Here is a 12883-nt window from a genome sequence, read left to right as displayed (position 1 = left end):
TAGTACATGTATACAGTTTGTCATGTATATTAAAAGATTTTAACAGTCTGTGGTTCATCATTTCTAATTGTAGTTTCTGACTATAAGTAACTTCTTTCAACCCTCTAGGGATTTTCCTTTGATATTGACCTGTACTTTTAAAAAGCTGTACCGCTATTTAAAAGGATTCTCCATCTTAGGTATCATCTTTTGATTTCCTACTGTGGAAGATGAGGGTTTAGTAATTTCCTTATACATCTCCTTCACACACACACTTTCCATTCCCCATCCTATTAATAGTTACATGTTTTTATTAAATTGGGCTTAGAGTTTCCCTTTATTCCTGGGAATACCCTTACCCCTCTCCTGTGTAAATCCCCTTTTTTGGATTAAGCTTTCCTCTTTCTAGGTGTACTGCCCTGTTTGGGGGGAATAGCTGTCATCTGGCAGCTTCCTAGAAAGGAAACTTATGTGGGAGATAAATTTTTTGAGTCCTTTCAAGTCTCAAAATAATTTATTCTTTGTACACTTGTATCTTGCCTGGGTATAAAATTATAGGTTGAAAATAATTTTCCTTTAATTTTTAAAATTATGTTTCTATTATTGTTTAGCTTCCAATAATAGTACTTTTGAGATATTTGATGTCTTTCTGATTCTCAATCTTTTGCTTGTAACCTGTTTTATTGTTTTCTTTCTAGGAATTTTTAGGGTAGTCTCTCTATCCCTAGTGTTCTGAACTTATGTTTTATCAGTGCTAGAACATTTTATTTTTTATTTATTTGATGATTTCTTCTTTATTTTCTCTTTTCTTTTTTGAGATGTTTGTATTCAGCTGCTTGACATCCTGGACTGAATTTCTGACTGTTATTTCTATGCTAATTTTTATTTTTTGTCTTTTCTACTTTCTAGGAGATTTTCTTAACTTCATCTTTTTGCATAGAGCTAGTATTCGGCCAGTATACACTAGTGCTATCATACTAGTTATTATAATGTTAAAATATTTCCATACTACTTGGAAAATAGTTTCTGCCTCAAAAATAGTTTGGGTAAGCAGCTGCATTCCAGATGCCCTGTACTCTCCTCCAGCCCTCTCTCCCCATATTTCTCTAAAATTCAACAACTAAAGGTTTAATGTCCAATAGAGCAGAGTGTGTCCATGATCCTGCTCTGGCTCTAGACCAGTATGTTCTTCTCTGTTTTAATTGGTGCCTATGCCTGTCAGCCCACCAAAAGTCCTACTTCCCAGACATTGTGATTAGTTTTTAAAGGAAACTTAGAGGGCTGGCCTGTGCCCTTTATCTGGCATTGACAAATTCCAGGTGAGTACCACCAGAGGCCTGCCCTGCTGCTCTTATCCTCATGTGTCTCCTGAGATGAACTTACCCTGTTGGAAGATCATACTTATAGATATGTTGGCACCCTTGTAGAGCGGTGACCTTCATACCGTTATTATTTTCAACATGATTCTTATTTCTATCCTTCTGTTGAATTTTTAATTTCCATGATTATTTCAGCTATCATCTACCAAGAGTTTTCTTGTTATGAATGTCCTTTTTAAAAAAAAATAATATCTTGTCCTTTTTTCATGCACTTGAGAGGTAAATGTTAAAGGTAAATGTTAGCCAGATCATTTAAGGCTTTATAAACAGTAGGGTGTTATAATTAAATTATACTAAAGTATGGTTTATAGAATTTAGGACTTTGAATAGTTTCTGTATTTATGGTAAAGGAGGAGTTAATAAAATAGTTGCAAATTGTAATCAGTGTTTTAAAGAGAAACAAGGGCCTGGGATAGAGAAAATGGAGGAAATGCAGACACACACTTATATACCTGCATGTATCCATATTTATATGTATATATGCATAAATGTGTATGTGTGTCTATGTGTAGTGGTTAGGAAAGGCCTTTCCAGGAGGTGATATTTAAGTTAGAAGCACAAGACTGCTAATGGAACTAACTCTGTAAAGAGTATGGGAACAACTTTCTAGGTAAATGGAATTGAGTGGGAAAAGGCCCTCAGGCCTTGAAGAGCAAATTGGAGGAACTGGAAGTATAAAACCATGTGAATTTTATAGGGAGTGAGATGAATTTGAAGAGATGGGCCAGCGATGGATAGGTATACTGGGTTCAAATGCTGTAAGTTCTGCAGAACCTTGAAGTCAGTGTTAATAAGGTAGTGGGAAGGTAGGTAGTGGGAAGCCACTGAAGAGTTTTAAGCAAGAAACTGACATGATCTTTTGCTTCTTTATAGCGTGCTTTGGAGCATAGTAGGCAGGGATGAGGGAGACCAGTTAGGCATTTGTTATAGTTAGTAATCTAGGTAAGACATAGAATGGTACTAACGGAGAGAGACTTAGAAAAATTTGCAATATATTTTGGGAGAAGTCTCAACAATATTTGCTAATATATTGCATGTAAAGGGTGATGGAATAACTATGTGATGGATGACTTCAAGCCTGCTGGTTGAAAGTTAAATAGATGGTGGTAGATGTGCTTGATGTAAGTTCCGTGAGGACTAAGTATATATTGACCTTCTAAGCTCACTGCTGTATTCTTAACATCTAACATTTCCTAGCATTCACAACAACCTAGCCCGTAACAGGCACTCAGTAAATATTCATTGAATGAGTGAGTATCAATGACTGGGGCAGAAAATGAGAAGTAAGGAATAAGGAACAGGTTTGGTGGGTGACTCAGTAAATCAATATTGAACTATTAAGCATTAGATATGTGAAACGACAGTAGCTATATACATACTATGAGTCCTGTCCTTTTATTTCAGCATCTGCACTTACTATTGGCTATCCTCATAGGATATACTGCTTTCATATGGATAGGTTCTTGGATGCTTCTTCTTTATTTCTTGACATTTAAAAATTTCTAGTTGATTTGGTTAAAACATTTTTATTCTTCATAAAATTCTGAATGTCATTAAACAAATGTTATGAATGTTATGAATGCTGACTTGATGCATAAAATAGTCTATAGAGGTTTACTTTATCATGTCATAATACCCTCAGTATATATGGGTATGTCTCTCTAAGGGGCAGTATTAAGGACTTGTTTAACTTAGACTTGATAATATGTTTCACAACCTTTAGCCAGCATTTTAAAATATGGAAATTGCATTCAAAGTTGTAACTCTGAACACTGGAAACATATTTCTGACCCTGCCTCTGCCCATTTTGGCTGAGCAGCCTGTTGCACCACTACAGTAGTCCCACTGCCAACATGGTGTCTTGGGGGCTAGTTCTAGCAAGGACTCTCCTGAGTTTCCAACGATTTGTTGTTTCTCTGTATCTGTATCAGAGAAAGTAATTCTTGTTTATAACCCACTGGGTGTTATGAGTTAGAATGGAAAATAGACGTACAGCTTCGAATATAGACTTTTTTTACTTTCTCTGTGTTTGTATTCAGTAAGAAATTTAATATTTCATGTTTAGGGCCCTTCTGTGTATTGTTTACTTTGAATGAGGGAAATAGGTTCTATAACTATTAAAAAAAAACATAAAACACCTTCAAAAAAAGGATATGAGATGAACCTATAACTTAATACAAATGTGTGGTCTTTTTATTACTGACTCATAAGATTTTTTATTTTTAAAATTTAGGACCTTCTTAATAATTTCATCAAGACAACTGAGGGTAATATAATGAAGCAGACCATTTGCAGTTATCTAGATTGTGAGCGATCTTGTGAAGCTGACGTTTTAAAGAACACCAATTATAAGGTACTGTAATTATCAATCAACTGAGTGTTTTAAAAATGTAATTGTAAAATTAAACTTAGGTGAAAATTATTATATTATCATTTATCAAAAGACTCTTTAAAAAGTACTTCATTTATTGTTTGTAGACTTTTTGATAGCAGCCATTCTGACCGGCGTGAGATGGTACCTCACTGTGGTTTTGATTTGCATTTCTCTGATAATGAGTGATGTTGAGCGTCTTTTCATGGCTCATTCATGTCAATGTATGGCAAAAACCACTACAGTATTGTAAAGTAATTAGCCTCCAATTAAAATAAATTAATTTTTTTAAAAAGTACTTCATTTAATTACAGCAAAATGCAGTTGAGAAGTTGTTTGACTATTGAAAATGTCAAAAGCTTAGATTCATTGTGATCAGGAATTATTTATATCCTGTGAGTCAATAAAAAAATGAATTGGCACAGAGCCCCTGTTTGAGTTTCTTGAGCCATACAGCAAATTCCTGTTGGCTATCTATTTTAGGTATGGTAATGTAAGTTTCCATGTACTCTTTCCATACATCTCACCCTCTCCTCGCCTCTCCCCATGTCCATAAGTCTATTCTCTATGTCTGTTTCTCCATTGCTGCCCTGTAAATAAATTCTTCAGTACCATTTTTCTAGATTCTGTATATATGCATTAGAATATGATATTTATCTTTCTCTTTCTGAATTACTTCACTCTGCTGTATGGCTCAGGAAACCCAAACAGGAGCTCTGTATCAATCTAGAGGGGTGGGATGGGGTGGGAGATGGGAAGGAGGTTCAAAAGGGAGGGGATATATGTATACCTATGGCTGATTCATGTTGAGGTTTGACAGAAAACAACAAAATTCTGTAAGGCAGTTACCCTTCAATAACAAATTGAAAAAAAAAATGAATTGGCTTTGCTAGGGCTTTTGTAATATTCACAAATGCAGTAGCTCAGGAGCTGTTGATCACCAATATAGCAATCTAAAGTCTGGTGATTGATGACAAAGAAGTTTCAGGGAATAATGCTATGGAATTGGGGCTGAAGGAAAAGAGAAATGTAAAAGTTCTGATGAAGTGGGGCAGATAGCATGTTCATATATAAAGGTCACTCACTGAGTTTCTGATATTTTGTTGTATATAGCATATGAAAAATATTAATTAACTTATTCAAATTATGACTATTTGTCTTTAATGATATAGAAATGATTTATTTATATAATTCTTTGATTACCAATGATCTGTTGATAAATTTTCAATGCCATGTAAAATTCATCTAGTTATAGAATAATAAAAAGTGACTTAAGGTGATATTTTCTTTATCTACATGGATTATTATTTCTTATCAACAGTTTTTACTCTTTTCCAGGGATTTTTTCAGTTAATGTGCAGTAAGAGCTGCTGTGTTTACTTCCATAAAATTTGTTGGAAAAAGTTCAAGAATTTAAAATATCCAGGTGAAAATGATCAGGTATTATTATATTTGTACTTCCTTTAAAACTTTACTAGAGCATACCCTCATCTACTCTTCTCTGCTTTTTTCTTCTTTCTCCTTCATTTCTTTCTATTTACATCCTTCCTCTTCCTTTCTCGCTCCATTTTTCTTTCCCTATTCTCTCTGATACTTTTCTCCTCACTATTTGGTCATAATTACCATTTATTAAACAGATCTTGGTAGGAAATTCACAAAAAGGACATAAAATCAAAGAACACAATTGCTTGGAGAAGGCAATGGCAACCCACTCCAGTACTCTTGCCTGGAAAATCCCATGGATGGAAGAGCCTAGTAGGCTACAGTCCATGGGGTTGCGAAGAGTTGGACACAACTGAGCGACTTCACTTTCAGTTTTCACTTTCATGCATTGGAGAAGGAAATGGCAACCCACTCCAGTGTTCTTGCCTGGAGAATCCCAGGCACGGGGGAGCCTGGTGGGCTGCCGTCTATGGGGTCGCACAGAGTCGGACACGACTGATGCGACTTAGCAGCAGCAGCAGCAGCAGAATTGCTTAATAAAAAGAAAGGACAACTGTGTAGTTTTAAGGGTAGAGAACAGTGATAAGTTTTATAGTCTTCAAAAATATATTTGTATTATTGGGAATTCCCTGGCAGTCCAGTGGTTGGGGCTTGGTGCTTTCACTGCCAGGCCTCGGCTTCAGTCTCTGGTTAGGGAACTAAGATCCCACAAGCTGCATGGTGTGGCCAAAAGAAAAAAAACAACAGAAAAGCTTCAAAATATATTTGTATTATTTATATTTGCCTAAAATCATATAACTAAATTGAATTTTTTCCACTGAAATTAAAGTAGAAATTGAGCACCTGAGTCTATGTTAATTACTCTTTACTCTTTAATGAAGTAATAGCCATAAGTTGGGTCTATAGTGTTTAATTCTAAAGTGTTTACATTGTGCAAACCACAGAAAACACTTATAAAGCAATTGTGTATGGAGTTGAGTGTTCTGAGTTCAAGTCCAGATTGAGCCACTTACTAGGATTTTTTTACACTAGGCTGAAACTCATTTTTCTAAGCCATAAAGTGAGGATAGTAATACCTACTTTATAAGGTTGTGAAGATTAACAGATAAATTTGTACATTGTAAAAATCATTATATAAAGCATAGTTATTCATTTTTTAAGCAGTATGTAAATACTTTTCACTTTCTTTGATTGTTAGGGCAATCAGTATTGCTAAACTTTAGAAAGACAAGTAAAAGAAAACTAAGTAAATTAACCAGAGGAAATAGCAAGATCAGGATCAGAGGACTCAAATTTTTATTCTTTCTTTTCTGCTGGAATCTTCACTTATCTAACAGAAATTCAGTATTTCTTTTTTCACTTGTTTAATATGTATATTTTGCTTGAAGTTGCTTTCACTGGCAGCAGCAAATTCATTTTAGTTCATAATATAAAGATTTTGAAATATTAATAGAAATGATGAGAGAGAAAAGTGTGATCATACATTTTAAATAGGAAATCCATTGGTACAAGAAATGGACTGTCTTTGAAGAGCTAACTCTCAATTGTTTGTTCACATCTTTTGTTTTACTGTCTAGCAATATTTGCTTCTAACTTTATATAAATATAATCAGTTTTGTGCATCAGGGGTTTTTTTCTATTTTTATTGTTCATATTATTTTATCTATTGATAATTTATTGTTGTTTTCTATTGATAAAATTTATAGAGTTTTAGTGGAAAAAAATGTTTAAAGGAAGGATGTACGGGTGACATGGTAAGGATGCTGCAATGTGAGGTACCTGGAATTGTCAAAATTTTGGTGAGTATCTTTCTCTTGTTTTTCTTGCTTTCCTTCACTGGAATGATGTTTTTGACTTGGAACAGATTTGGGAATCGTAATAATAGTAGCCTAGTCATACTCTCTTTGATGGTGACTAAGCTCTCTTAATATTTTGTTGCATTGATTTCTCTAAAGTAGTATTTAAGTGGTACTTAAGAGTAAAAAAAAAAATTTTTAAATAACACAGACACACACACACACAGAAACTGACAAAATAGGCCATGACTATACCAGTGAGGAAAATCTATCATACAGAGGATGATAATCTAATTCTGTTCCATGTATGGTTAAAAATAATTTCAGAGTTTCTGAACCTTTTGTAGTCTTGGTTTTGCTATTTCATTTTAATAAAATATCTTCTTGATTTTTTAGTTTATCAGTAAATAACCAAAATTTTAAAAATGTGTATATATATTATGTTTAAGTATGATCTTCTCTTTTAGATTTGGCATTTAAATCCTATGGCGATATAAAGTAGAACTGGTTTTTAAGATCAGCTCTACTGTTTGACTAAGATTGTTTATGGCTTGTTTCTTCTGTTTTATTTGTTGTATATTCACTATAGTTTCATTCTCACTGTCTTCTTTCAAATATTAATGCTAAGAAGTAACACTAAAGAAATTTGAAAATTCGACTACTTTAGGGCTTTTTTTTTTTCCATCACTTGCAGTTTGAAGTTGTGAGAAAGGATGAATATGTAACCATTGAAAATTTAGGAGCAAGGTAAGTTTGAAATTAAATATTCTACTTTTTTTTAGCATGTGTGTATTTTTCAGTTGCTTCTTTCTGTGTTTTCTATTGCTTTTCGGTGTTTCATTAAATTGAAAGACAGTATCAGTTATGTGAAAAACTGTATTTAATTGACATTTGTTTACCCTTCCCCACCTCTTTGTAGACACTTAAATTCTAAAGAGGAAAGGAGAAATTATGTGGATGCTTTTACCTTAAGTATGAAAAGAATCCCTTCATGAAAATCAAACATATTTTTCTTAAAGTTATTTAAATTAGGTTGTTATAAAAAACTTTCTTCTAGCTTTCAAAACTGATCCAGGCCTCCAGGCTCATCTGAGAATTAGAATCATTCTGTTTCTTAGATGAGAAAGCTGTATTGTAACTGAATATACTGCTTATATATCGTATATAAGCAGAAATTCATTGAGCTATAAATTGTTTCTGTTGAAATTAGGAATTTCAATATAAAACTTACTCTAATCCACTGATTCTCTTCTGTTTAAAATGTCTACCATTTTTTAATCTACCAGGGTTAGACATTAATACCTAAGGCATCAGTTTTCCCTATGAGCTAATGAAATGCAAATCTTTATCTCTGCTTTAGATCTCACTCCCAAAACTCTAGGTCTATCTACCTGAAGGCTAAATATTTCCATTTTTATTTTTCAAAAAGATCTATAGTTCAATATGCCCACAGTTAGATTCATAATATTTCTTCCCAACACTGCTGTGTAACGTTTTTTTAGGTCCAATTAATTCAGCTTTTTAAATATATTGTACATGCCTCCTTACTTCTGCCCTTGTGCTTCTGTTAAGCTAAATAAAGTTATTTTTCATTTGGAATTCTGAAATAGCTTCTAAACTTGTCTTTCTGGCTTTCTTGTTTAAGTCTTTCTGGCTTAAACCTTTCTTCAGTCTGACTGTTCAACAGTCTATAGAACTGTCTGTTCAGCCATTAAAATAGCTTTTTTAAAAGAAAATTGGAAATACTTCACTTTTCTACTTGAAAATCTTTAAGAGACTTCTAGTTGTTCCTGGTTAAGTTCAGACTTCTTAGCTTGGTTCTTTAAGACACTTTGGACTCTGCTATACTCACTGGTGTCATTTCCTGTCATTCTTTTCTTACTATATATGCAGCAACTATACTCAACTTCTTTTGGTTATTAAGTGTGCCATCTGTTTTACCTCTAGGATTTGTCCAGAATTCTCCACTCCTTTGGATTGGCTGGTTAAAACTTCTAGAAAGTCCTGTTTACTTTGCATTAGGTGTTTCAATCACATATTCCCTTTTTTTCTCCTATTAAAACATTTACTAAGTTCTGTTGTACTTTCTTGGCTCTCTTTTCCTATAGCCCCCACGAGGACAAGAACTTTAACTTGCTTACTGGTACATTCCCAGTATGTAGCATAATGCCTGGCATATAGCTAGTACCCAATAGTTACACGGCAGATTTGGAGATTCTGCAATGAGTGTGTTACTTTTGTTTTGCTACGCAGTTAACTTATTTGGAACTGAACTGCAAGGCTGTTTTTCTTGGCTAGTGGTTCCAGTTTCAATTCAGATCTTTTGTCTTTAGCTGAGCTGCTATGAATGAGTCTGTTCCACATGTGTGGTTCAGCTGTCAGTCAGAGATGTGGCCAAAAAAATTGGGGGATCTCTTCTCTATTTCCTTTCTGGAATTCCCCCACACTCAACAGCCATGGCTCCATGGCTTCAATTTTCTGGTTCCTTTAACCAGGGAGACCTTTGTTTTCCACTACGTTATACTTGCACCAAAGGATTGATGCTTTTGAACTATGGTGTTGGAGAAAACTCTTAAGAGTCCCTTGGACTGCAAGAAGATCCAACCAGTCCATCCTGAAGGAAATCAGTCCTGAATATTCATTTGAAAAGACCCTGATGCTGGGAAAGTTTGAACGCAGGAGAAGAAGGGGACAACAGAGGATGAGATGGTTGGATGGCATCACCGACTCAATGGACGTGAGTTTGAGTAAATTCGGAGTTGGTGATGGACAGGGAGGCCTGGCGTGCTGTAGTCCATGAGGTCGCAAAGAGTCAGACATGACTGAGTAACTGAGTGAACTGAACTGAACTGAACTGAATGTTATACTTAGCCTCAGACTAAAAGCTCTAAAAGTGGTAAACTTAATTTCATGTAGTTCTCTTCTCTTCTCCCTGAGCATATATATATACCCTCTACATTTTGTTTGGTTGGTTGGTTTGTTTCTTCCATTCTTTGGTGCCTTCAAGGAGTTGCTTTTTGTAATTTGTCTAAGTTTTATAGTTATTTTCTGTGGGAAAACCCTGGAATAATTGAACCTTATCAAAAGTGGAAGAGCTATCTCATAAGGCTTTATGAATGAATGACAGAAATATTTGGTTGTTTTTAAACTTTAAAATGCTTTATTGTTATTAAAATATGCTTAAAGAAAAGCCCACAAAATATAAATGCAGAGTTTAAAAAAGAATTATGAAGCATACAGTCTTGTGGCTTTACCCAAAGTACCAAATAGTTTTGTCAGCACTCCAGAAATACTCAGTTCCCCTCTTCCTAGGTAACTGTTAACCTGACTTTCACAGTAATCATCTCTTCACTTTCTTTATTAATATAAATGCATTTCTAAACACTGATTTTTTTATAGGTTAAGCTTTTTTAAGCTATAGTTCATATACAATAAAATTCACTTTTAAAAAATATATGTTTAAATGAGTTTCTTTATATACAACCAGGTAACCACTACCGTGATCAATAGCTCTTCATCTTCCCTAGTCTCTATAAAATCTCTTACATAGTCATTCATCTTCAACCTCCAAATCCTGGTAACCACTGATATGACTTCCATTCTGGTTAATACTGCTTTTTTCTGACTGTCCTCTAGTAGGAAGACCTTTAGCATCTGGATTTATTTTACTTAGTGTAACGATTTTGAGATTCATTCTTTGAGATTCATCATCTTATTGCATGTATCAGTAGTTCAGTTTTCTTTGTTGCTGAGTAGTCTTCCTTTGTATAGATGTACCACAACTTATTTATCCATTTAACAGTTGGTGACATTTGAATTGTTTCTGGTTTTTGGCTTTATAAATAAGGCTGCTATAAATATTCATGTATTACTCTTTGTAGAAAGAGATGCTTTCATTTCTCTTGGGTGAATTCCTAGAAGCAGGATTGCTGAGTCACATGGTATGTGTTTAATGTTACAAGAAACTGGCAGACTGTTTTCAAAGTAGATACACATTTTGTTATTCTCACCAGCATTGTAAGAGAATTATAGTTTCTCTATATTCTGTTCAGCACTTGGTATATTAACTTTAAAAATTTCAGCCATGTTAAAAGATATGTAATGGTATCTTATTGTGGCTTTAATTTGCATTTGCCTAAATTTTCAAAACTAGTTTTCTATTTTAGATCTTTTGCTCTTACATGATAAATCTCAGAAACACCTTATAAATTTCTCTAGACTTCTTGCTGAGGTTTTGATTGCATTGAATTTGTAGGTCAATTTGGGGATGATTTATATCTTAGCAATGGCAACCCACTCCAGTACTCTTGCCTGGAGAATCCTGTGGACAGAGGAGCCTGGTAGGCTGCAATCCGTGGGGTCGCTAAGAGTTGGACACAACTGAAGCGACTTAGCAGCAGCAGCAGCATATCTTAGCAATATTGAGAATGCCTATCCATGAATATGGTGTGTAATTAATTTCATTTAATCGAGTCTTCTTTGATGTCTCTCAGAAATATTTTGTAATCTTCTGTGTACAGTCTTATAAGTATTTTGTTAGATTATCCATGTATATTTGCCTTTTTATGCTATTGTAAATGATAATTATAAAACTTCAATTTCTAGTTATTTCTAGTATATAGAATTGATTTGTGTCTATTGAACTTTTATCCTGTGACTTGCTACTTAATAATTACAATATTATTTGTAGATTCTTTGAGGTTTTCTATAAATGATTATGCCATCTGTGGATAATGACAATTTTATTTCTTTTTGCAATCTCTTTGCTCTTTGTTTATTTTTCTTTACATGTTGCATGAGCTAAGTTCTCTAGTACAGTGTTGAACACACTTGTGAGAGCAGACAGACATCTTTGCCTTTTCCAGATCTTAGGAAGAAGGCTTCAGCTTTAGCATGCTGTTAGCTGTAGAATTTTTACAGATGCTCCTGTTTAGGTTGAAGAGATTGATTTCTCGTGCTACTTCTCTGAAAATTTTAATCATGAATTGATAATGAACTAATGCTTTTCAGCATGCATTGAGATGATCATATGGTTTTTGTCTTCTTTATTGGTAATATGTTGAATTACATCAGTTTATTTTCAAATGTTAAATCATATGTGCTTTCCAGGAGCAAATAGTAATTGGTCACAATCTTTATTTTAGTTCGTGTTGCTGCTTGTCTTTTAATTTCTAGCTTTATTGAGCTATAACTGGTATGTAATATTGTGTAGGTTTAAGTTATACAGTGTGATGCTTTTATATATGTATAATATTCACACACACACACACACACACACACACATATATATATATACAGTTACCACCATAAGGTTAGTTAATATATCCATCACTTCATATAGATTTTTTGTATGATGGGAATTTTTAAGATCTACTGTCTTTTTTTTTGGCTGCACCCTGTAGCATGTAGAAAATTAGTTTCTCAGCTGAGGATCAAACCTGTACCTCCTGCATTGGAAACATGAAGTCTTAACCACTGGACTGCCTAGGAAGTCCCTGAGATCTAGTGTCTTAACAACTTTCAAGTATACATTGTAGCATTGTTAATTATACTCACATGATGTATTTTGGATCCCTGGTTTGTACCTTTTGACCCCTTTACCCATTTCTCCTCCTGTTGTAGAAACTAGTACTTGAGAAACCAAGCACCACACTCAGAGAGCTGGCAAACTCAGGTTTATTATGCTGGGGGGCTCAGAGGAGTTAATACTCCAAGCTCTGAGCCCCAAACAATGGGGTTACAGAGTTTTTTATACACGGACAGGCATGATTAAACGGGTTTGCGGGTTTGCAGGGGCTGGGCGATTGCAAAGAGCAGGACAAGGGTGAGTGAGATAAACTCCAGTTCCTAGTATTGTGAGTCTCGACTTTCTGAGACCTACATGATCCAGAGTTTGCAAGGAGCAAGCTGAGTTA

At 34.4% G+C, this 12883-nt stretch overlaps 1 protein-coding gene across 7 annotated transcripts in view; it reads left to right on the top strand.

Moving 5' to 3' along the window:
- Positions 1-12883, top strand: part of DZIP3 (DAZ interacting zinc finger protein 3) — a 125507-nt gene that overhangs the window by 43415 nt on the left and 69209 nt on the right. For all 7 annotated transcript variants that reach the window (XM_081572258.1, XM_081572254.1, XM_081572256.1 and 4 more), the window contains 4 exons: positions 3592-3711; positions 5068-5169; positions 6879-6971; positions 7663-7715. In XM_081572258.1, the coding sequence (XP_081428384.1) occupies positions 3592-3711; positions 5068-5169; positions 6879-6971; positions 7663-7715 (368 nt within the window). The remainder of the gene's footprint in view (positions 1-3591; positions 3712-5067; positions 5170-6878; positions 6972-7662; positions 7716-12883) is intronic.

The sequence above is a fragment of the Giraffa tippelskirchi genome, chromosome 2 (genome assembly GCF_054371585.1).
Source record: "Giraffa tippelskirchi isolate mGirTip1 chromosome 2, T2T-mGirTip1v1.2.pri, whole genome shotgun sequence".
Lineage (NCBI taxonomy): Eukaryota > Metazoa > Chordata > Mammalia > Artiodactyla > Giraffidae > Giraffa > Giraffa tippelskirchi.
Note: the sequence above shows the minus strand (reverse complement) of the source record. Positions and strands in the feature narration are given on the sequence as shown.